At 31.1% G+C, this 27,886-nt stretch overlaps 1 protein-coding gene across 1 annotated transcript in view; it reads left to right on the top strand.

Annotated features, from left to right (window-relative positions):
- Positions 1-12,886, top strand: part of LOC143052042 (uncharacterized) — a 50,067-nt gene extending 37,181 nt beyond the window's left edge. Inside the window, exons 7-11 of the mRNA XM_076225016.1 lie at positions 7,270-7,329; positions 8,373-8,423; positions 8,862-8,936; positions 9,986-10,057; positions 12,882-12,886. Coding sequence (XP_076081131.1) covers positions 7,270-7,329; positions 8,373-8,423; positions 8,862-8,936; positions 9,986-10,057; positions 12,882-12,886 — 263 coding nt within the window. The remainder of the gene's footprint in view (positions 1-7,269; positions 7,330-8,372; positions 8,424-8,861; positions 8,937-9,985; positions 10,058-12,881) is intronic.
- Positions 12,887-27,886: the final 15,000 nt, after the last annotated feature.

The following is a 27,886-nucleotide window of genomic DNA, read 5'->3' as shown; positions in this document are numbered from 1 at the left end:
AAAGCAGTATTCCTCGTTCAACAAAATCAGCGTACATGTACTTTGAGCTAGCTCTAGAGTAACGTATCAATATTGAGACACATTTACTCCATATGCTGGTGCCGCTTTTTCTAATTCGTATTCAAGTATATATCTCTGATTGGCCACCACTGTTCTACATGTAATTGCCGCTTCAGAAACCTATTTTATAGTAAACAGCAGAAATGTGAGGAAATGCTCTCTTCAGTTGGACTACCTACATGAAATATATTTTGCTTTCTAAGGTATGTTTTGTCCGAAAATAAAATGAAGCAAATCCATTGGTATGCAACACGAGTACGATAAGTACAGAATAAAATGAAAACTCAAACAGTTGAAATAATAGGGTTGGTCCTTTATATGCAAGATGCAAATATAATTACAATGTAGAACATAGTTGTTTAATGACTCTATCGTGGGTATTAGGACAGAGGATGTTTGCTGGTTTTTTTTTACAAAAAAACGAAAGGCATGGATAAATTTACTTCTAAGAGCTTGCTGTAAATTAATAAATTAAAAATGCGTATGTTTGTCGATTTTCTGAACTCAATATACGGTCATTAATCTAAAAAGTTCATGCTTGTGTCAATTTCTTTCTTCCAGTCAAATGTGTTTCACGATTCTGACGCTTTTGGGTTTCCTTCACAGTCCAAATTTCAAAGTCATTGTATAAATAAAATAAATCCAAGGTGTTTTACTCGCAAACATTTGTCATTTGTGATATAGTGTACGGCGATTTGCGTTCTTGGACACAGCGAATATTTCACGCCCTTCTCATAATCAATCTTTTAATTTATTCTCGGTAAATGATGTTGTCATCATAGATCCGCAGAATATATCGACTTAATCATCCAGTTGGAATACTCTAAGCAATACGAAAACCGAAATCTAAAACAGAAGTTTTACACGAAACGAAATATCGACGGTTACCGGTAACGGAAATGAACAAAATCCGGAAATCGTAATTTTTTTCAAAAATAAAAAAAATCGGGGCAGGAAGATTTCAGAGGGGCGGGCGGGGATGAAAATCTATCAATTAATTTTAATTGGCCATATATATATATATATATATATATGTTTTTGTTATCAAAATATGAGTTCTTATTTTTGCGATACTCACCCAGTCACATTATTCGCATTACTAAAAACCTCTCGATAATTTCTGAATTACAGTAATAAAAATAATTGCCTTTAAATGATGACATATATAAAAATAAGAAGATGTGGTATGGTAAATGAGTGACTTATCCACCAGAGTTCAATGCAGTGAATGCAAGAAATTAAAGGCCAATGATGGGCCGGCCTTCAATAATGAGACAACACTTCCTTTATAGGTCAGCCAATAAAGATCCCAACATGAAAAGATTTAAACAATCCAAAAGAAAAAGTAAAATCACAAAAATACTGAACTTAGAGGAAAATCAATTCGGAAAGTCCATAATCACATGGCAAAATCAAATAACAAAACGCATCAAAAACGAATGGACAAGAACTGTCATATTCCTGACTTGGTACAGGCAATTTCAAATGTAGAAAATGGTGGATTAAACCTGGTTTTATAGCGCTAATCCTCTCACTTTGATGACAGTCTCATCAAATTCCGTTATATTTACATTGTTGCGTTAACTAAACAGACACAATAAATAAAATAGTACAAATATGGGTACATCAGTCATCATCGTATAACAATTTTAAAAGGAACAATTTTACAGAACACAAACACATCTATCTACAAACACATTCATCATGTTCATTGATTTGTGTGTCTGACGTCGGAAAATTTTATACGTCACATAGATTTGTCGTTCAATGTGCATACAAACAATTTTAAAATTTACATAGGCAATGTTAGCATATAGGGCAAAAAAATTAAAAGTATGTAAGAATAAATTTCAGAAATAGACATAGATTGAAAGTTGTCCAAAAGTTATATAGAATTTATAAGAATCCACAAATAGATAATTCCACTACGCAATTGAATGATTTTGACGTTTATGGTTCAACGTATTTTGTAATTCATAATAGAAATATACCATAATGACATAAAATGAACAATATCATACTGATGGGATCTTTTAAAGTACAGAGTCACGTTATAAGAACCAAAGAAATACAAAAAGTCGCATATACAAAACACGCCACCAAAAAATGAAAGACAATACAAACACATTGACAAGATGTATAAGTACAGAGCCACATCAAACGGATATCACATAAAACCATTCAACAGTAAAAGTAATATTAATGATAGTACAAAGACAAATGAAAGAACTATAACACACGTTGTTAAGATGATAAACAACATCAGTACGAAGAATCTATACATCAAGACCATCGTGTATTATTTGTGAAGTTCAACATATTCAAAGTCAATAACAATCAACCTTACCATAATATAGGACAGTGGTTCAAATAATACAACATATGAACATTCTATAACAACTATTGCAAGTGGCTCAACTTTAAATATCACTGCAAGCCACTAAACAACGAATATTAAATCTTGGACACAAAGCACTGAAATAAGAGAACTCATAAGTAAGAATATCAAATGAAAGTTTCTCAAAATTTTTATTAAAACATGATAAAATAAGCTTATTTATATTACTGTTTTTTTCTCCATTTATAACATATTTTTTTAATTTTGTGTATTTATAGGTCAGATTTCTTGGTTTTTATGATCATCAACAGGTCCTGCAGATCTATACTGAAGAGGAAACTTAATTGTTAATACTTCTCTACATAATCATGATAATGTGCTAATTAGATTAATTAATGTGAAATGAACTGCACTGTGTGTTTTTCTGGAAAAAGAAATAGAAAAAATTCTACAAAATTGCTATAAACAAAATGGAGTACATGTACTATCAAAGATGCGCAAGAACACAATTGTGTAAAATGTAACAACCTACATATTCACTGATGGATTATGGAGAAATTAAGAAAAAAATAGTATCTTTGTCATGTTTGTTGTCGAAATAAACACCTGCTTTATCCATTCATGTACATGGCTCCATCATATCAAATATACAGAGAAAGTGTTTGAAGAACAAGTTGCAAAAATTTATTCAGCCAATTGAAAGATGATGTCTTATTGATGGAATTATTTATGCACTGAACTGTTATGTAGGGGGTCGAATAATTGTACACAGCAGCTGAAACAAACGACAAGTTATATGCAAATGTGAGCACAATATTAATAACATCACAAATGGTATGATATTCATAGTGTTTTGCTTATTATTGTATTGTCTTAAACATGTTATTAACAGTCAGCCTTTTGTTTTTGTCATGTTTGTATGTTTAATACTCACCATGAAAATTTGTATTAAAGTTTTAATTATCTTTTGTATCAATAATTCAGTCTATGAAAAATTATATTTATACTGTTTGTACTGTTATGAAGTTTCCATAGAGGAAAAATAGGGGAAACCATTTCCTTAAGGGAAATTTGATGTTCAGAAATTTCCTTAGAGGAAATTTGAAGAACAATGATTTCCTTCGAGGAAATTTGTTGTCTTGAATTTTCCCTCAAGGAAAAGTGTTTGTCAAAAATTTCCTCACAGGAAAAAGTATTTCCTCCAAGGAAAATTTGAAGCTACAAATTTCCTCACAGGAAAAAGTTTTTCCTGAAAGGAAAATTTGAAGCCGCAAATTTCCTCGAAGGAAAAAGAATTTCCTCAAAGGAAATAGAATTTCCTCTAAGGAAATAGAATTTCCTCAAAGGAAATATTTATGCAGCAATTTCCCTTAGGGAAATCTTTTTCCCTTGAAGAAAAAACAATTTCCCTTGAGGAAAAATCTTTTTCCCTTAGGGAAATTTGATTTCCCTTGAGGAAAACTACTTTTCCTCTGAGGAAATTGTTGAAAAAAGGGGCATAACTTTTTCAACAGTGGTGCTAGAGCCAAAAAATTTTAGGACAAATATCAGGTAACCAATACCAACCAAGTTATCAACTTCATTTTGACTTAACTCCAAAAATTAAGGTGACAACTTTTGCACTCAGCGGAATTGCAAACTTGTCCCGACGACTGTTCATGTCTCTTCAGTGATGCTCGTGACCAAAATATTTGAAATCCAAAGCTTATATAAAAAATAAAGAGCTATAATACAAAAGTTCCGAAAAGTATAGCCAAATCCGTGAAAGGAATCAGAGCTTTGAATGAGGGAGATACATTCCTTAATTTATAATAATTTCTAACATTTTGTAACAGCAAATTTAAATAAAACAAAAAAATAGAGCATATGGTAAAAATGCAAGTTTTGGCTATTATCATTTGAACTGTTGTAAACAGAGAAAATTTTGACAGAGCAAAGTTCAGAATAGTAAGCTCTACCAATTGTCCATATACGTCAACACTGTTAGACAAATCATTATTACCCAAACATGAAACTATGATTCCATTATGATTGATATGATTTGAATTATAATAGATAAAAGGACACTTCAGATCATAAAAAATCTATCAGAAAGGTAAAATTTATTAACAAATCAAATGTTGCCGAAAAAGTATTATGTAGAATGTCAAAGCATAGCTTGCCTTAAAATGAGTTAAATTTCTTACCAGTTCGTTTACGACTGCATATTTGAGTTTGAATGTCCTTATGGTATCTTTTGCCTCTCTTTAGTAGAGGATTTACTTTTTTATTTGTAACAATGAAACATGTAAAATTACATATTACAGTATTAGACGCAAAGTAGAAAAGCTCAGTAACACAGTGGTATAATAAGATATATTTAAACCAATAGATTTTGTTAAATAAAAGCTGCTTGTAACAGCGGCCACTTCTGATCCATTTTTAATTTGTATCAAGGGATTAAGAATGAAGTAAAATAACAAAACTACAGAACTGCAAGGGAAATAGAATGGAAAGTCCTTTATATGATGGCAAAATTAATAGTTCAAACACATCTACCGAATGGAAAACAATTGTCATATTCTTGACTTGGTACATGCATTACAGTGCTGTACCTTATGTAGAACATGGTTCATTAAACCTGGTTTTATAGCTAGCAAAAGCTATCACTTGAATGACAGTCACATAAAATGTCTTTTACATTGACAACAATATCCCCTTATAAAAGATTAGGATACAGCATTACTATTATTTTTGACAGTAGCAAAATAACTGTTTGATCAAGAATCACAAGAGTACATATAGACAAAGTGCAAAAATTAAAGACAATAATTCAAAATTTACCATAGTTCATTTATATATATATACAATCATGGCTGGAAACATACAGTAATTTTCTAAATTAATCCAATATTTTATATATTCTATTTCTCCAATTTTTTTTATGGGAAATATGTTCATTCACCTTCATTTGTATTTACAGTATTTTGAAAGCAACAAAATATAATTTACCATTTAACTGTTGACAAAATGCGCAGATACACCTACTTGTTTTGTATCTGAAAGGCAACAAAATGCAAAAATCTGAATCCAGACTTTTATAGATATTCATAAACTTTGTCATTGTTTGTATTGTATCTTCACAAGAGGCGCATGAGAGTCTTTAATCGCTCACATGATATTTCAGTTTTAAAATTTGACTCGATTGCAGTTTTTACTTTGCTGAACATTTTTGCCGTTTACACTGTATCTCTACTTATTATAATATTTAACTTTAATATGAAAACAAATTTCACAAAAATAAACAATTTTGAACAGTAGTCCTAAAATGGGTGATCCAATTGGTCTGAAAATTCCATTACAGATATTATTTAGATAAAAGCCAAAAACTGCATTTGACGCAAATGTCATATGTTTAGCTATGGCGGCCATGTTTTTTAATGGATCAAAACTTCAGATACGATGTATTAACCTGTTACCCTATGGAACATTTAGTTAAAGTTTAGAAGTATTAGGCGTAGTAGTTTCAGAGGAGAAGAATGTTCGCAAATATGATAAACAAATTGTGTAAAATTGTCTTTAAATTGCAATAACTGCTTAAGGGGTCAATTAATAACTTGTTGATCTTACTTTGATGTACTTGTTTACTTTTTACATTTTATTTTTTTTCTTTATATTCAAGATATTATAACAAAAACTGCAAACGTTTCTTTAACATTACTAATATGGTCGGAGTAACCGAAAAACAACTTGTTCAGATCGTCTGAAAAATTCAGGACTGTTAGATCTTGACCTATTGAAATCTTTACCCCAGTTTTTTTAAATGATTTTACATTTTTAAGGTAAGAGCCAAAGTCTGCATTTGACTCATTTGTTATACTTTAGCCATGGCGGCCATGTTTGGTGATATATTGAAATTTCGGATATAATTGATCAACTAAATACCCTAAGAAACACTCAGTTAAAGTTTGAAGGTAATTGGCCAAGGTTTCAGAAAAAAATATTCTGGAAATAGTTTTCGACGACAACGAGGACGGAGGACGACCATGGACTGCAAGTGATGGCATAAGCTCACATCGGTCCTTCGGACCTCGTTGATTTTAGATTTGAAAATTTTGTTTTTCATATGATTTCTTTAAACAAAATGTACATAGTTCAGTTTCTTTGTATTTAACTTTCAATTACAATGGAATAATTCTCTGTACAATCGTAAAAATTTTGTTAACAAGAATTTTTGGTTATAATTAAAGGCATGGAGTTTCATGTACAATAGTATTTCCATCATCAATCTGCATATTCAAATATATTTCCTATTTATTACGGGAAGATAAAGCTGTAATTTATTATTTTCCGAAAACAGTTTTGAACAGATATATCATGTTACCGAGGGGTATTTGTGGAAAATACCAGTCAAGGAATTGTGAAATTTTCCAAGCAGCTAGCCGCGGGAAATTTGGTACCAAGACCGTTTTTTTTCGCAAATACCCCTTCATAACATGATATATCTGTTTAATTACACCGAATGTATTTTGATTGAAGCTGTCTGTACATGTGAAGGGAAATCGTAGTACCTCTGGAATTATACATGTATGTTAGTGCTGTCTTTTTGTAACTTCATGGTATCTATATGTACACACGTCATTGTTATGCCATCACTAAATCGTTCATTTGTATATACGTCTTTTTCCTCTTTACATGACTATCTTAGTTTTTCGGTTTTACTCAAACAATAGCATGAATAGTGCTCAACCATGTTGTCTTGATTATCGTGATAAAGGGACAAAGGATACAAATAATTAAGATGGGAATAAACACTGGCTTACAAAATCCGATATTCTTATATAAGGTGTAATTAATATAAAATGTACTAGGATATATCTCTTACTTTTTAGTCTCAGAGACCAGACGGAATGCAGCTCTTACAGTGTGCTGTTTTTGTTTTATTATGTTTGGTAAGTTCAAGGGAGTACAATATTGTTGTTGTTTTTGTTGAAGAAATATTTAAAGTCACCATTTAAACATCTCGAAATGATAAAAATTATCAAACAAATTAAATGTTAAAATGAAAGCTTTATCTGTTTTATACAACTTAACTAAATGCACCAATAATAAATTTGATAGATTGCTGTCTCTTATTGCTTATTTGGATATCAATAATTGCTATCAAAACATCATTTTATTTGTTCGATTTGTTTATATAGTTGATTTACTATAAATTAATGTCACTTGCATATCTCAACAAACTTACAAACATCCAGTACTTCAAACTAGGGGTGATCTCAGGTGCTCCAGAAGGGTAAGCAGATCCTGCTCCACATGTGGCACCCGTTGCCAATCGTTGCCAAAACAACCGAGAAAATGATTTATAACTATTAGAACCGAAGACTGTAACTCATTTCTACTCAAAGGTCACAGTATTTCATCGACAAAGCATTTGTTTACACAAAAGAGGAAAATTTTTTGAAATATTCTATTAAACAAACAAAAATCATTTATCCTTCCTATTTGAAAAAAAAAAATGATTTTCTTATTTTGAAAAGGGGTAGTTGATAGCTGCTACATTTACCAATATACCATCTAATTACCTTATATTTATTTTCTAAATTGCTTTATTTTGAAATTTGTCACTGTCGTATCTCAACAAACTTACAAATAATTAATTTTTCTAACCGTTTCCTTATGTCATGTATGTTACGACAAATATTACCAAAACACAACAAAATGATGCGAAAAAAAAGTAGACACAAAATCGTTGTCAGTAAAACCGACAAAATAAGTTTGACCCGAACAAGCCAGTGCGTGCCCACTTTCAAGCTAATTGTACATGTTGTTCGACGCAATATTCAAAATCAGCTTAAATATGCACAATCACGGACACTATCTTTTTTTAACAAACTGTTTAAAGGAAAGCGTTTTCATTCTTCCTTTTTGAAAATCAAAATGAAAACGTGTTTTCTTTACCAGCATGTACTAATTTTCACTCTTTCGGTTGCAGGAGCATTAATTGTAATTGCATGTAAAAAGCTACACCAGATAATTAATACCGGTAGGTACTCTTAAAGTAAATAACAATGTGGACAAAAGTAAAAAAGAGAACAACATTGCAGCCGAGGCGCTGTTGACAAACACATTTGCCATCTCAGGATAAATCGTCTAAATTGGTTTCAAGATGCATGTATTATTGTATCCCAAAATTCACTATGTCCACTCTTTTATTATCAACCATTTCCTGTAACCATGTCAAGTTGCCTAATACTGCACATGAACCTTTAAGACAATATTCTTGAATAAAATATAGTATAGTAATGTGTTAAGATTTTCCCGTTAATTGTTTTATATTCTTACATCTTATTCATAAAACATCCCTTTTCGTCCATTTGTTAATCACATTTTGTAAACTAAAACATTTGAATAAAATTAAGATAGTTAAATTATGATTAGCGACATATTCAATATAGATAAACATATATAAACTATTTTTCAGGATTCAACATTGTCCGAAAATGGTCAAGAAAAAAGCTTCAATTATCAGAAAGAAATTTTGAGAATGACCAAAAAGGTAACGTTTAGAGCCAAAGATTTTCAGCAGAAGTTCTCCGCTGTTTTATGTCTTATATGTCTTAATTGCATATTATTGCCTCAACAAACGTTTGGACATGATCATACCTGGTGAATATGATTGATCGATTGTTGGTTACTTAACGCTCATGTACATGCATGTTCAGGACAGTGGTGAATATGAATAAAAGTTGATGATGTCAAAAGATAATAACCTTAAAACACAAATTATATGAGGTTATCATAAGTACCAGTAACTATGCATATTTAAGTCATGAAATATAATTAACATAAAAAGGGGAACCTTAGACAAGTAAGACAAATGGGTTGCTTGAGCTCTATGCCGCTTTGTGTTCTAAGGCTCTAAAATTAGTGAAGAATGTTGTTTGGTTTATTTCCAAATTTATCTGATAAAGTATTGTAGAAACGGTAAAAAATATTTTCGAAGAATAGACTAGAAGTTTTTAATTTTATAGTATGAAATACATTATGAATTACTATTATTATATACTTAGTAGTAAAAACAGATAGATTGTTTTTGCAATGATATCGATATCAGTACGGTTGCAAAGGCTTTATTACACTTCTTATATGTGTGACGTCACGTCATCGGTTGCAATCACTGTTGTAAAGGCCTTATCAAAACCCCTAATCTGTATGACTTCATGTCACTAAAAATATCTACGTGAGGTATAGGTATATAATAAAGTGTATCCCTCAACCAACATTATCCCTCGAGCAGAGCTCCTGGGATTATATTGGTGTTTAGGGTTGATATGAATGTAATATTGAAAAAGCCATATATATTCTCTTTAAATCACAAACAATTATTATTCGTTTCTTTTTTATAACACATATCTGTGGCTAGCTCATTGAGTAAGTATCTTAGTTTGTCAAATACGTCTATGATCGTAACATATACAAATAAAAAAGGAATCGTTGGTTGTTTCATTGAATATCCACAATCTTTTGTTCTCCATTTTCAACATTGATAGAACGTACTTTTTTCCCACAAATACATGTACATGCACTATGCATAAATCTTTTCAGGTAAAAATGAAACAGTAATCAGAAGAACAGAGTCGGCGAATACCTTACACGAAGTTTATCTATTTCGTGAAGGTACTACATTTGACAAAAAAACATGGATTTACAATCCAAAGTTTATTTTAAATGTCTACCCCAATGAATTCTTTATGATTAAGATCACTCAATATATTTATTATACAGAAATCATTACTAAAAAAAATAATATGCTTTGATGATAAAAATGTGCAAGAGTGCACTGATTAAATAAGGTCATGCATTTGGAAACCTTGTACCTCATGTCGTCTTATCCAATTAAAACTAGTATTTTTATATATGTTTTTTAAAGTACATTTCCAGGGCCCATATGGATGAAATATCTTTACTTGACTGTTTTTTAAGCATATATTTCAATTAGCTTATTAAAATTCTTGACTCGTATGCATAAAAATTACTTTAGACTTTACTTAACTGAGGAATACTTAAATCTGAACCTTTCTCTTAATACAATGTATTGTGGTATAGACTATACTAGTTGATTGCGTTTTGTCATCCGTGCGAAAGTTTTTTCTGATTCTTTACATTGATTGAATAATTAATACTTTCATCAAAACCTGGTGTTAAATTGATGTTGATGCGTAACATGTGTTATTGTACCAAAAAAAAAAAAATGACAAATTCGCTCAAAAAAGAAAAGGTTGTTTTGATAAACGAGCGCAGGAAATAATATGTGTAATGTGAAAGGGTCTTTAATTATTGATTTTGTTATCAATGAATTAAAAGCAAACTAAAAATTACTTGTATGTATATATGTAGGACTCTAAAGTGCGATGGGGACGCTAAAGTACGATGGTCACGCTAATGTGCGATGGTCTACGCTAAAGTGCGATTCCTCCATACGCTAAAGTCCGATGGTCTGCGAAAGTATAGACGTACGAAACGTAGATGGATTATGACGTTAACAGTCGTTTATACAAACTAAAAATGAACACGCTGGAAGATATTGCGTAAATTATTAATTGTCGGCTGAAACGTTAGTTGTACATTGCAGGAAAAAATAACATGGATGAATAGTCGCTACAAAAAAAAGGAGAAAATTAAGCTCGGCAAACATCGCTTTTCTCTCTCATTTAAATCTCAATTAAACAAATAAATGTTACATATTCCGACAATTATCGAATATTGTATCAGTAATGTAAAAAGGACGATTGTTAGGGGTTTTGTTCCCATTATTGATAGACTACAACGTGTGAACGTTAAGCTACACAAATTATCACAATATTTAATACGCCCGAATTGTCAGAAATTCATTTACAAGACATATAGTATTCTGTGACACCCAAATGACTTTTTAGCAATTATTACGTGGTCGGTCTTTTAGAATCATTCACTTAAGACTACGGTTAAATTAAAATGCCTTTCACATATGGTATACATTATAATACTAGGTTATACAAAAGGACTATTTTTACATTAAGTGTTCTTTAACGCGTTTTATAAAGCCCTCGAACCTATTGGTCCATCGCACTTTACCGTGATATGCCATCGTACTTTAGCAAACAAACAACCATCGCACTTTAGCGTGAGACACCATCGTACTTTAGCGAACACCATCGCACTTTAGCGTGCCCATCGCACTTTAGAGTACCCTCGCACTTTAGAGTCCTACATATACATATAAACATCCAAGGATATACAATCTGTCGATACCTGTAACTTGGCCTTGTACAAGGTCATGTTTTTCTCTGACTGTTTATGACGTATTTACACGAAATCCATTGGAGTTGGATGTGTACAGATTGATAATTTAGTCTTTCATGCCTGATTTTTTTATTAATTGTTAGAGGCTTTGAACTTGCTGTCTGTTAACTGCGAGTACTCTCAGATCTGTAACAAGTGTCTTTTTTCCTCATCTACTTGTATATTTGTTCATCTGATGAATTAAGCCTTTTTCAACTGGTTGTTATAGTTCGTTCTTTTGTTGTACTATTATACCACAGTCCAAGGTTAGGGAGAAGGTAAGGATCTCGCTAAAATGTTTAACCCCGCCACATTCAGTGTGTATGTGCCTGTCCCATATCAGAAGCCTGTCGTTTGTTCATGTGTTGCATATTTGATTTTTGTTCAATTTTTACATAAATTAGGTCGTAGATTTTCTCGGTTGAATTGTTTTACATTGTCATTTTGGGGACTTTTTAAAGCTGACTTTGCGGTATGGGCTTTGCTCATTGTTGAAGGCGGTGACCTATACGTGTTTCTACTGTGTTATTTTGGTCTCTTGTGGAGAGTTGTCTCATTGGCAATCATACCACATCTTCTTTTTTTATATTTAAAAAAATAAAATAGCAAATATATAAAACAAGATAAAAAAATAATTGGGACAATTTATACATGAGTTGATACATGTAAAATGGCAAAATATTTCTAAATTATCCTCCAGTATTTTTTTTTTTTTTCGGAAAAGACAATTCAATCACACGTGGAATTGCTGAAAGTTGGATACTCAACTTCAAGTTTGTCGTAAAGCACCCAAATTTATGGTGTATGTTAGTAAAATCTTATTTTGTTCATAGTAATCAACCATGCATGTTTAAATTTGTGTTGTGTTCAAACAATATTGTCAATTTATTGAAATTTTCTGTCAGTGTGACACATTTTAGAGGATAAGCTAGCTATAAAATCAGGTTGAATCCATTATTATTTACATCAGAAAATGTCTGTACTAAGTCAGAAATATGACAGTTGTTTTTCATTCGTTTGATGTGTTCGAGTAATTTTGGATTAAGGACTTTTTGTTAAGACTTTTCCTCGGAGCTCGTTTTTTGTTATTTTACTTTTTTCTTGTGTTGCTTGATAAAAGGGAATGATTTAGGTATTCTGGAGATAATCATACATCTGTTAACACTAACAATATATTCAGGATAAAGATTGTTTTTTTAAACATTTTTTTTTCAAATAAATTTCGATTTCAAATAATTTTTCATGATTCTATCAATAATAAAAGTGTATCCAAAAATTTGTCCATTAAATCTTATAGCACCAGGAAGATTTTCCGAAAGTCATTCAATCAGAACTGAAACACACAGTATTCGATTCAAGTGGTTAATTTTTTCAGTTAGGTGTTAGAGAACAATTCATTTGACCATAATGTATATATTTAACAATAGAACGTGCAATCGTTATTCGTGTAAGCAACAGACGAATCGAATGAAAAAAACTATGAATTCCATGAGTTTAACATTCTGAGTTGTTTTCGATACATACAACAGCGAGATTGGGACATAAGGGTAGAAAAAAATATACTAATATCCTCTGATATTTCGTAATTTTGTTGACTAATAGTGATTTTAGGAAATAGAAATAATTATAAAGCAATAAATAAACGATATTAATCAATTTAATGGTTGGTTCACAATCCCTTTTCTGTAAATCTGTTACTATATACTGAATCTTGTCTTTTTTTGAAAATTTATGGTAGGTTATTGGAAAAGAGGGACGAAAGATACCAAAGGGAGAGTCAAACTCATAAATCTAAAACAAACTGACAACGCCATGGCTAAAAATGAAAAAAGACAAACAAACAACAGTACACACGACACAACATAGAAAACAAGAGAATAAACAACACGAACCCCACCAAAAAACTAGGGGTGATCTCAGGTGCTCCGGAAGGGTAAGCAGATCCTGCTCCACATGCGACACCCGTCGTGTTGCTTATGTGATAACAAATCCTGTAAATGGTCTAATTCGGTAGGTCACATTCATGAAAGGGAAGGAACCTTAGACTTGGGCGTTATCTGATTTTATGCATACATTGTGTACCATTTGTTGGCGTGATTTAAACTAAGATTTAACTACAGATATTCTTAAATAAAGGTGATTTGTTACATACCACTTCGCTGTAAAGGGCAGATTTCCCTTACCTTAATTGTTTATTTTGGAAAAATTTAACTAAAGTAGCTTTACTGCATAATTTCAAAGACTGTCTATGAACTATAAAGTTTTTTTATATGTATTTATATCTAAAACCGCGCCATACAATATTTAATGTAAGTGTACAAAAAGTACTTTATCCAATTATTTACCTCGCTCAAACATGTATGATTTGTAGCTCTCTTAAACATGTAAAACGTGTCCCATTGCTGTTATCAACCTAAACGTGTTAAATTTAAAAGATGCCAAAAAGTCTTCAAACCTTTAAGAAAAAACACAAGAAGTGAAAAATATGGCTGTGCATTGCTGTTTTTAAAATCTGAGAGTGATTTATTCTTCCCTGCATTAACATGATCATTAAGTGAAATATTTTATGTCAAATAATAATCAGAACGTGTTACTTGTCAGTAGTTGTTTTTAAAGATGTTCATTTTTTAATTGATATGGATTAATTTCGAACTATTTTAAATGACCATCCACCTGAATACTTGACGTGTTAATGGTAGTTTTATAATTGAAACAAAAGATGATAAAGGTTCTGTTTACAAGTTCTTTTTTTTTCAGAAAAAAATCATAATATTGATCATTTTTCAATATAAGGATAGCGTATTTTTCAAAAAAAGATTTTTTAACAGAAACATTGGAATACATTTCATGTTTCTCCAACTATACTACAGCCTAAGGTGCACATTTATTACTATTTGTTGTTTGAATATTTTTTTGGCCTGAATCTTATACCTCACAAAATAGTGTTACGCTCTATAATTGAAAGCTAAGTTTATACCCTAAATATATATGAAAACCCAAGCTTCATCACTCGAGTTTCAGCTCGCCCATTGAGTTAGTAGCTTGGATTGTTAGATACATGTATGGTAAAAGTTTGAATAAAGAAAAAATCAATGATAGTTCCATTATCACTATATACAAATTATTTCAGATACAGATAAAACAGAAATAATAAGAACAGAGTCAGCGAATACCTTAGACGAGATTTTTCATGAATCTGATGAAAGCTCTACACATGACAAAACACATGGTATTTACAATTTAAATCATATTTCAATGTCAACAATTTATACCTAAAAACGCGCCATACAATATTTAATGTAAATGTACAAAAAGTCCTTTATCCAATTATTTACCTCGCTCAAACATGTATGTTTGTATCTCTCTTAAACATGTAAAACGTGTCCCATTGCAGTTATCAAACTAAAACGTGTTAAATTTAAAAGATGCCAAAATGTCTTAAAACTTTTAAGAAAAAACACAAGAAGTGAAAAATATGGCTGTGCATTGCTGTTTTTAAATTCTGAGAGTGATTTATTCTTCCCTGAATTAACATAATCATTAAGTAAAATATTTTATGTCAAATAATAATCATAACGTGTTACTTATTAGTAGCTTGTTTAAAGATGTCCATTTTTTAATTGATATGAATTAATTCCAAACTATTTTAAATGACCATCCACCTGAATACTTGACGTGTTTATGGTAGTTTTATAATTGAAACAAAAGATGATAAAGGTTCTGTTTACAAGTCCTTTTTTCAGAAAAAAATCATAATATTGATCATGTTTCTATATAAGGATAGCGTATTTTTCAGAAATTTAAAAAAAAAGATTTTTTAACAGAATCATTGGAATACATTTCATGTTTCTCCAACAATACTACAACCTAAGGTGCACATTTATTACTATTTGTTATTTGAATATTTTTAGGCCTGCGTCTTATACCTCACAAAATAGTGTTAGGATCTATAAGTGAAAGCTAAGTTTATACCATAAATGTATATGAAAACTCAAGCTCACCCCTCGAGTTTTGGCTCGCTCATAGAGTAAGTGGCTTGGATTGTTTGATACATGTATGGTAAAAGTTTGAATAAAGAAATTGTCAATGATAGTTCCATTATCACTATATACAAATTATTTCAGATACAGATAACACAGAAATGATAAGAACAAAGTCAGCGAATACCTTGTACGAGATTTGTCATGAACCTGATGAAAGCTCTACACATGACAAAACACATGGTATTTACAATTTATATTCCAATGTCAACACCATGAATATGTATAATTATCTTACATCCTATACATTTCTAGAAACATGATTGATCAAAAGCAACCGCGTGGAGATCTTCTATATTCCATATTAAGTTATTAGGCGGGGCTTATTTCAATATTCGGTTAGCAGTGGTGTTCCGTCCCTTTATAAAAACAATATGGTGTTGATGAAAGGTTTCAACATACGAAGAAATTGATAATGATCGATTGGAATAAACTCATTATTTTATTCTTATATAACACATGTAAAGCTGAAAGGTTGTTATTCTTTGCATTAGTTTTTGTATATATCAATGGAAATAGGTTCTCATTACTAACGGCATTGAAGACTTGATTAATTTGATATGCCACTAGTCTAAGATAATAGGTTAGATAAATTCGTAACATAGTGTGCTAGTGACCTAATAAGATATATATGACAGTGCCCGATGTATTTGTTTTTGTTCTAATTGTTTTTCTTTGACACAGGAATGACTCGTTACCCATATTATGACAATTTTACCTACATGTATTATGTCTGTTTCGTTCACTCATCGTGGTAAATATAAGGAAACTTGATGCGACTATCATACAAGTGAGAGGTTTGATGCTATAAAACCAGGTTCAATTCACAGCTAAATTCGGTGAAGAGTTTCTTCTGGTGGTCAAGCGGGAAAGAAGACACAGTCTAAAAAATTTCGAGGTGGCGCTGTAACCAGCGTGTAAACAAAAACGTAGCATGTAATTCAGACAATAAATATACCAAAACGACTTATCATTTAAAAGTATTTGCGTTGTAATTCCCAGCAGAATAGATTTTGTCACACGACTGCCAAAAAAAACATTAAAATAAATGCTTTGTTATTAAAATATGATAAATCAAAGTACTACCTCCGTTGATTTAAAAAAAAAAACAAAAACAAAAAACGCGGGTAGTCCCCACGTCTGAAAAGACTGACACAATCACTGATGAGTCTTCTGTAGACGAAACGCGCGTTTGACGTAAATATAAAATTTAGTCCTGATATCGATGATGAGTTTATTTACATCCTAAAGCGTTTCATTGGTTGATATATGAATAATTGTGACCCAGAAACATAATAGGCACATGCCTCTGTGAATAATTCTCCGTCACTCCGATTCTTCTTTACACAATAATTACATTAGATGTATGTTTCATTGTAATACGTTATTTTGATTTGCTACACTGCAATCTTGCGTTATTCCTTAATCAACTTCATGACATCATAAACTGTATCAATCATGATGACACAAGGTCCAACAATAAAATGCACAGGTAAATCAAATAAAAACTTGATAAATATGTAATTATATAAGTATTGAATGCTCCTTCCAGTAATTTCATAGAGTTTTAAAACCGTTAACCGTGCACACACTTTTAGATAGAAGTGCTTCCTCGCTTCATACAAAATATACTTCGGTCAACGCTTTTCACCCCAATGAAGTTACAAAAAGAAGCATTCAATTCTTAAATTAATACTTCAACCGGAGGTCAAAATTCAACATTTTTCTAACGCGCGTTTTTTGAGTTATTTCATTGCAAAATGAAACAAATGATGTAAAATTTACCAGTTTTTAATCAAGAAATTGATTCAGACAATGAAGTGTGATGGTTTTTCCTGGATTTTAAATATATTTTGCATTCAAATGTTGATAAGTAGGAGGCTTTACTCCGTCATTTGTAATTTTTTTTCATGTTGCTAAAACCCCTCGTATCACAATGTATCAATAGCTTTTTGCAGTTATTTAATTAAGCTACAGTGTATAACAGATTTATGGACATGTAGTACATTCAAACTGGTTCATTCTATGAACGAATCATAGTTGATCAAAAAATATTATCGAAGTGAAAAGCTTGCACAAATGTTAACACTCAGCTAATCTCTCTTTAAAGCCATTTGTTTGGTCTAATGGTAACAGCCATTCTTTGTTTCTGTAAATATTTACCTGAAATGTGTCAACTTGTCAATTTAAAAATATTAAAGTGTCAATCAACAAATATAGTCTGCCTATATATATAAAGCAAATTTACAGATCTAACATTGTTGGGTTGATGTTTAGACGAGTTGTATATATATATATACAACTCGTCTATATATATATAAAACTACTAGGCAAGTGGAAAGTTAACACTCACACTTTTGTACATGGCTCTTCTTATAATGAACCTGATGTACACTAACCATGTTCATTTTAGTGTGTATGGGCCTTGATGCACATTTAACTCTTGAAAAAAGAATTGCTTGAATTTAGAATTTGAGAACACATCTTTGTCCTCGAGTTTTCAAAGTGTTTACATGTTCTAGAATTTTTGTTTTTAAAAAGTTGAAGAAACTGTTCAGTATCCTATCTAGTTTTGTAACCATTCATCAAATTTGTTTTTCTTTTATATAAATATTATGGTAGTTGTATTTATTTTATCATTAGTTCTGAATTATTTAAAATTATTATCGCATGCGGTTTTGTAAGATCCTTTATACTTGACATATTGGTTTGCAAATTGTTGAAGACTAAAACAGTAACCTACAATTATCATCCTCTATCATTTGCCAATATGGGTTTCTTTTAAAACAACATTTCCCAAAGAAAACTAAAGTTGAAAAAATAGTTCAACCAGATATGTTGCTGATGAAGAAACTAACATTAAAAAAATTGTAGTTTTCAAATATAGAATTCATTATTTACACTATTCCTTCATTGAAAATATTTTTAAAGCCCCATCAAAGCATTATGTTTTCTGGTCTGTGAGTCCATCCGTCCGTCTGTCAGTCTGTCATACCTTCCGTCAGTCCGTCCGTTTTTTTTTTTTTTAAATTGAATGCATCCAAGGGCTTTCCTTGATTAACATTCAACGAAATGCTCAGTGCGTAGTACATACAAGTCTTAATACACGTGAGAGCTTAATGACCATTAAAAGCATTACATAAAAACTATCTCACTTCTAAGGTCTACTATGAAGATGACATATGAATGCCTCACACTGATTTCGGTGGTCCTGTTTTGTTGCATTGATATTAATGTGTGACCCACAACTTTTATTTCACACGAATCTTTTTCGGGGTATATATTGATGAAAATTTTAGGTACTGTAATTGCAAAAAGGATATCAAAGTTTTTATCACTAAAAACATGTGAGTGAGTGAGTATCTTTATAATAAATAGCATTCTGATGCCTTTTAGTCTGATTAAAACAAACTTTAATTACAAGAAAACAAAGCTTGGACACATGATCTATAGTTTTATCAGATTCATATCATTTCTATATCTGTGTGCATATTTTGATGCAAAAAAACCAACTTTTTTACACATTTATTTCATTCTTCAAATTTGGAAAAACATGTGATTACGTATAGGAAAAGAGCATCTCATTCCTAACTCTACACAAACAGCAAGAGCTGCTCACTATTCCAGAGCACCTGAGATCAATTGTATTTTGTGAGTTCAAACCTTTTCATCAGATAGACTAAAAACAGAGATATATATCTGCTGAAAATGATTTATTTAGGTGCACGGGTCACCACACTTCAAAATCACTCTGGCAGCAAAACAGTGAAAATTCATGTTATAATAAACCATAAGAGAGACTTCAAGTACCTCTTGGAGAAGTGAACAATTCTAAAACCACTCCGTTTAAGTCTTTCACACCTAATAAATCATTAAAGTAGAAATATGTATATGGCTTCTATTCTTGCTTTGCATCTATGAATCTCAGGTTTTTCAATTACATTATGTTTTATTGAATTCCCAATATATTATTGTATTGCAGCAGCAGCTTATTCTCATGTACATCTATCACTTGTTATCAATATAACATGAGTAAGGTCGTGAAGGTGTTTCACTTTGTATATCTAAAATATTAAAATGTTAAGAAAAAAAAATGTTATTAAATAAATACGAATGGATACAAATATTGTAAAAATGAATCATATGTAAATAATAAATAAATAGTTAAAAGTAAATAAGCTTCAATCAAATAAACAAAGATTAATAATGTACGACTTAAAACTTTGGAAGTAAAAAAAAACCGCATACAATAAAGTTTAAAATTTAAGAAACTTTATGGTAAAAAAGTCTAATTAAAAGTAAAAACAAATCAAATAGTCCTCTGTTCGATAAATCCTCAAAATGGAAATGTTTCCTGCTCTTGTTTAAATTAAGATCACTCGATATATTTATTGTACAGAAATAATTACTAAAAAAATAACATGCTTTGATTATAAAGATGTGCAAGAGTGCAATGATTAAATAAGGCCATGCGTTTGGAAACTACATTTGTTACTTGTACCTCATGTCGTATTATCCAATTTAAACTAGTATTTTTATTTATGTTTTTTTTTAAAGTACATTTCCATGGCCCATATGGATAAACATCTTTACTTGACTGTTTTTTAAACATAGATTTCCATTAGCTTATTAAAATTCTTGTCTCGTATGCATAAACAATTACTTTAGACTTTACTTAACGAGGAATACTTAAATCTGAACCTTTCTTTTAATGCAATGTATTGCGGTATAGACTATATTAGTTGATCGCATTTTGTCATCCGTGCGAAAGTTTTTCTGATTCTTTGCATTGATTGAATAATTAATACTTTTATCAAAACCTGGAGTTAAATTGATGTTGATGTGTAACATGTGTTATTGTACTAAAAAAAAGACAAATTGGCTCAAAAAAGAAAAGGTTGTTTTGATGGACGAGCGCAGGAAATACTACGTGTAATGTGAAAGGGTCTTTAAATATTGATTTTGTTATCAATAAATTAGAAGCAAACTAAAATTACTTGTATGTTACATGTATATACATATACACATCCAAAGATATACAGTCTGTCGATACCTGTAACTTGGCATTGTACACGGTCATGTTTTTCTCTGACAGTTGATGACGTATTAACACGAAATCCATGGGATGATGGATGTGTACAAATTACTAATTTAGTCTTTGATGCATGATTTTTCTATTAGTTGTTAGAGGCTTTGAACTTGCTGTCTGTTAACTGCGAGTACTCTCAGATCTGTAACAAGTGTTTTTTGTTGTTGTTAGGATGTACAAGTACCCGTCCTCGTCCACTTGTATTTTTGTCCATCTGGTGAGTTAAGCCTTTTTCAACTGATTGTTATAGTTCGTTCTTATGTTGTACTGTTATACCACTGTCCACGGTTAGGGAGAGGGTTAGGATCTCGCGAACATGTTTTACCCCGCCACATTCAGTGTGTATGTGTCTGTCCCATACCAGAAGCCTGTAATTCAGTGGTTGTCGTTTGTTCATGTGTTGTATATTTGTTTTTTGTTCAATTTTTACATAAATTAGGCCGTTTAATTTAGGTTTTCTCGTTTGAATTGTTTTACATTGTCATGTTGGGGCCTTTTAAAGCTGACTATGCGGTATGGGCTTTGATCATTTTTGAAGGCGGTGACCTATAAGTGTTCATTTCTGTGTTATTTTTGTCTCTAGTGGAGAGTTGTCTCATTGGCAATCATACCACATCTTTTTTTTTTATATTTAAGGTAAAATAGCAAATATATATAACAAGATAAAAATATAAGTGGGACAATTTATACATGAGTTGATCAATGTAAAATGTCAAAATATTTCGAAATTATCCTCCAGCATTTAATTGTTTGTCGGAAAAGACAATTCAATCCATTGTGGAATCGCTTAAAGTTGGATACTCAACTTCATTTTTGTCGTAAAGCACCCACATTGATGGTTTATGTTAGTAAAATCTTATTTTGTTCCTAGTAATCAACCATGCATGTTTACATTTTTGTTGTGTTCAAACAACAGTGTCAATTTATTGAAATTTTCTGTCAGTGTGACACATTTTAGAGGATTAGCTAGCTATGAAACCAAGTTTAATCCATTATTTTCTACATCAGAAAATGCCAGTACTAATTCAGAAATATGACAGTTGTTTTCCATTCGTTTGATGTGTTCGAGTAATTTTGGACTAGGGACTTTTCCTCGGAGCTCGTTTTTGTTATTTAACTTTTTTCTTGTGTTGCTTGATAAAAGGGAATGATTTAGGTATTATGGAGATAATCATACATCTGTTAACACTAGCAGGATCAAGATTGTTTTTTTAAACATTTTTTTTTCAAATAAATTTCGATTACAAATAATTCTTCCCCTTTATATCAATAAAAAAAGTGTGTCCGAAAAGTTGTCCATTAAATTTTATCGAACCAGGAAGATTCAATCAGAACAAAAACACACAGTTTACGATTTAAGTGGTTAATTTTTTCAATTAGGTGTTAGAGAACAATTCATTTGACCATAATGTATATATTTAACAATAGAACGTGCAACCGTTATTCGTGTAAGCAACAGACGAATCGAATGAAAAAAAAACATGAATTCCATGAGTTTAACATTCTGAGTATTTTTAGATACACACAACAGCAAGATTGGGACATAAGGGTAGAAAAAATATACAAATATCCTCTGATGTTTTGTGATTTTGTTGATTCATAGTGATTTTAGGAAATAGAAATTAATATTAAGCAATAAATAAACGATATTAATCAATTTGATATAGTAACAGATTTGCAGAAAATGGTTGGTTCACAATCCATTTTCTGCAAATCTGTTACTATATACTGAATCTTATCTATTTTTGAAAATTTATGGTAGGTCAATAGGAACCTTAGACTTTGGCGTTATCTGAATTTAAGGGCTTTTATGCATACATTGTGTACCATTTGTTGGCGTGACTTAAACTAAGAATTAACTACGGAAATTCTTAAATAAATCTGATTTGATACATACCTATTAGCTGTAAAGGGCAGATTTCCCTTACCTTAATTGTTTACTTTGGAAAAACTTAACTAAAGTAGCTTTATGCATAATTGCCAAGACTGTCTATGAACTATACAGTTTTTTTTTATATGTATTTATATCTAAAAACGCGCCATACAATATTAAATATAAGTGTACAAAAAGTACTTTATTAAGTACAATTATTAATCGCGCTCAAACATGAATGATTTGTATCTCTCTTAACCAAAAATATGGCTATGCATTGCTGCTTTTAAATTTTGAGAGTGATTTATTCTTCCCTGCATTAACATGATCATTAAGTGAAATATTTTAAGTCAAATAATAATCATAATGTGTTACTTATTAGTAGTTTTTTGAAAGATGTCCATTTTTTAATTGATATAGATTAATTCCAAACTATTTTTAATGACCATTCACCTGAATACTTGTCGAGTTTATGGTAGTTTTATAATTGAAACAAAAGACGATAAAGGTTCGGTTGACAAGTACTTTTCTCAGAAAAAAAATCATAATATTGATAATTTTTCAATTTACGGATAGCGTACTTTCCTAAATTTATCAAAAAAGATTTTTGAACAGAAACATTTGAATACATTTAATGCCTCTCCAACAATACTACAGCCTAAGGTGCACATTTATTACTATTTTATATTTGAATATGTTTAGGCCTGAGTCGTATACCTCACAAAATAGTGTTAGGCTCTATAATTGAAAGCTCAGTTTATACCATAAATGTATGTGTAAACCTAAGCTTCATCACTCGAGTTCTGGCTCGCCCAATGAGTAAGTAGCTTGGATTGTTAGATACATGTATGGTAAAAGTTTGAATAAAGAAATAATCAATGATAGTTCCATTATCACTATATACCAATTATTTCAGATACAGATAAAACAGAAATGAGAAGAACAGAGTCAGCGAATACCTTCGACGAGATTTATCATGAATCTTATGAAAGCTCTACACATGACAAAACACATGGTATCTACAATTTAAATTATATTTCAATGTCAACACCATGGATATGTATAATTATCTTACATCCTATACATTTCTTGAAACATGATTGCTTAAAAGCAACCGCGTGGAGATCTTCTATATTCCATATTAAGTTAGTAGGCGGGGCTTATTTCAATATTCGATTAGCAGTGGTGTTCCGTTCCCTGATAAAAACAACATGGTGTTGATGAAAGGTTTCAACAGACGAAGAAATTAATGATGATCGATTGGAATAAATTCATATAACACATGATAAGCTAAAAAGTTGTTATTCTTGGCATTTGCTTTTGTATATACCAATGGAAATAGGTTCTCATTACTAACGGCATTGAACTTGATTAATTAGATATGCCACTAGTCTAAATACCACATGTTAAGATAATCGGTCTGTCCGTCCGTTCGTACGTTCGTCCCGCTTCAGGTTAAAGTTTTTGGTCGAGGCAGTTGTTGGTGAAGTTGAAGTCCAATCAACTTGAAACTTATTAAACATGTTCCCGATGATAGGATCTTTTTAATTTTAATGCCAAATTAGAGATCTTATCCCATGTTCACGGTCCACTGAACATAGAAAATGAAAGTGCGGATCGGAAATCCGTGTACTTGGGACACATTCTTGTTTTTTTTTAAATTGAATGCATCCAAGGGCTTTCCTTGATTAACATTCAACAGGAATGCTCAGTGCTTAGTACATACAAGTCTTAATACACGTGAGAGCTTAATGACCATTAATAGCATTACATAAAAACTATCTCACTTCTAAGGTCTACTTTGAAGATGGCATATGAATGTCTCACACTGATTTCGGTGATCCTGTTTTGTTGCATTGATATTAATGTGTAACCCACAACTTGTATTTCACACAAATCTTCTTCGGGGTCTATAATGATGAAAATTTTAGGTACTGTAATTGCAGAAAGAATATCAAAGTTTTTATCACTAAAAATATGTGAGTGAGTGAGTATCTATATAATAAATTGCATTCTGATACCTTTTAATCTGATTAAAACAAGCTTTCATTACAGGAAAACAAAGCTTAGACACAAGATCTATAGTTTTATCAGATTCATATCATTTCTATATCTGTGTGCATATTTTGCTGCAAAAAAATACTTTTTTACACATCTATTCCATTCTTCAAATTTGCAAAACCATGTGATTACGTATAGGAAAATGGCATCTCATTCCTAACTCTACACAAAGAGCAAAATCTGCTCACTTTTCCAGAGCACCTGAGATCAATTGTATTTTGTGAGTTCAAAACTTTTCATCAGATAGACTAAAAACAGAGATATATATCTGCTGAAAATGATTTATTTAGGTGCACGGGTCACCACACTTCAAAATCACTCTGGCAGCAAAACAGTGAAAAGTCATGGCATTATAAACCATAAGAGAGACTTCAAGTACCTCTTGGAGAAGTGAACAATTCTAAAACCACTCCGTTTAAATCTTTCACACCTAATAAATCATTAAAGTAGAAATATGTATATGGCTTCTATTCTTGCTTTGCATCTATGAATCTCAGGTTTTTCAATTACATTATGTTTTATTGTATTCCTAATATATTATTGTATTGCAGCAGAAGCTTAGTCTCATGTACATCTATCACTTGTTATCAATATAACATGAGTAAGGTCGTGAATAATAATGTACTTTGGAAGTAAAAAAAAAAAAACCAAACGCATACAATAAAGTTTAAGATTTAAGAAGCGTTATGGATAAAAAGTCTAATTTAAAGTAAAACAAGTCAAATACTCCTCTGTTCGATACATCCTCAAAATGGAAATGTTTCCTGCTCTTCCTTATTTTTCATTCCTATTGTTATCTATAAAAATATAGTTTATGCATATGATATTATTCAATGAAAATAATGTCCAACTTCTCTATATTTGTCATATTAAATTATAATATATTTTAATTGTCTACTGATCACTGCTACTGATACTTTCCTTCTGATTAATATTTCATAAACCTGAAATCTGTTAAAATATTATTCCTGACAATATGATACTATTTTTGGTCATTTTATATTTAAATAGCCAATAGGATGCAAATGTGTCAGTTATTTTCAGAAGGGGAAAACACCCGCTATATGTTTTTCTTCAAGAACAACAACGTCACTTCCCATTTTTAGATGTTTGCTTCTTATAAAATTAAATCTCCTAAGAAGAAAAAAATAGCATTGTCATCTGTAAAACTTACCTATATAACTAATTAATGATAAAATGACGCAAGTTTAGTTGTCTTTAAATATGAATTTCTTATAAAATCACACGTACACGATTTAAACAAATATTACCGAGATGGTGTGATACTATCGCCGTTTATGTAAAAACCGCGATTATTGCCCTTGATCTTTTGTCCGTTACGTCATATGAAAGGGGCGCAGAACTGACGTGTGGCCTTCCCACTGAGTCAGGATTATGACAGCTGTTGTCCATTCGTTTGATGTTTTTTATAATTTGATTTTGGCATTTCATTAGGGACTTTCCGTATTGAATTCTCCTCGGAGTTCAGTATTTTTTGTGATTTTTCTTTCTACGTATTAAATTCCCCAAAAATCTGTTTCTTAGGGAAGTTCGCTTGTTATGTTTTGGTATTCTTGTCAGATTTTTGAATCCTCTTGTTTTATCCATTTGAATGCCTTAAAAACAATTTTCCATTGACCCCCATTTATCTTTTTATAAATCTTTTACATGTTTAATGATAATCCAATTGTAAAAGTCTTATAAAATTTAATTGTTTTGTAATAGTTTTTGAGAACTTGAACTTGTCAATGATAAAGCTATGAAAAGTCTAGATTTAATATTTTCCCGTCAAAATTTCAGTGGCTTATATCTCGAAACGTTTAATGATAATCCATCTGTAAAAGTCTTATACAATTTATTTTTTTGTAATAGTTTTTGAGAACTTGAACTTGTCAATGATAAATCTATGAAAAGTCTAGATTAAATATTTTCCCGTCAAAATTTCAGTGGCTTATATCTCGAAAACAAGCACATTGACCTATGGATAAATGGATATTTTTATAAGTCAGAATGATATATGATAGTTGTACAATGTTATAAGGAGTATGGATATCAATAGTCTTCTTTTTTAATTTCAAAAGTAGAACATCCTTTGTTTTAGCAAATACTAAGCAGATATCGTTTTATATGCAGGTGAAAATGATGGGCACACTTATTAAATGTAAGATAATAGTTATTAAAGGTACCAGGATTATAATTTAGTACGCCAGACGCCCGTTTCGTCTACATAAGACTCATCAGTGACGCTTATATCAAAATATTTATAAAGCCAAACAAGTACAAAGTTGAAGAGCATTGAGGATCCAAAATTCCAAAAAGTTGTGCCAAATACGGCTAAGGTAATCTATGCCTGGGATTAGAAAATCCGTAGTTTTTTTCGATAAATTCAAAGTTTTGTAAACAGGAAATTTATAAAAATGACCACATTATTGATATCCATGTCAACACGTAATCGCTTAATTGTTGACTACTGGGCTGGTGATACCCTCGGGGACGAAACGTCTACCAGCAGTGGCATCGACCCGGTGGTGTAAATAGTTATCAAAGGTACTAGGATTATAATTTAGTACGCCAGACGCGCGTTTCGTCTACATAAGACTCATCAGTGACGCTCATATCAAAATATTTATAAAGCCAAACAAGTACAAAGTTGTACAGCATTGAGGATCCAAAATTCCAAAAAGTTGTGCCAAATACGGCTAAGGTAATCTATGCCTGGGATTAGAAAATCCTTAGTTTTTTGTACTTTACATGCTTACTTTGGTAGATAATGATTGTTTCAAATGCAGCAAAGAACTAGTAGATGTTGAAGTTCACGAACCATTACCACTTGGTAAGTATGTCTTGTGCAAAAAGCGGTTCAATATATGCAATATGATCACTTATAATGTATTTGATATAAACAATAAAATGTTACAATGAGTTTCATTTAACATGTTTAAAGTACTGGCGGTACTTCGTTTTGAATTTGGTCAGCTCCGGTGAGATATGTTTACTTATTTCATTTTTTATTTATAAATTATCATTTTGAGATTTTGGTATTTGTTTTAGTATTTATTCGGATATGAATGTTCTGCTTTAAATATATTTACATTGTACCACTTTTATCCATTCCAGCTGAA

The sequence above is a fragment of the Mytilus galloprovincialis genome, chromosome 11, assembly GCF_965363235.1.
Source record: "Mytilus galloprovincialis chromosome 11, xbMytGall1.hap1.1, whole genome shotgun sequence".
Lineage (NCBI taxonomy): Eukaryota > Metazoa > Mollusca > Bivalvia > Mytilida > Mytilidae > Mytilus > Mytilus galloprovincialis.
Note: the sequence above shows the minus strand (reverse complement) of the source record. Positions and strands in the feature narration are given on the sequence as shown.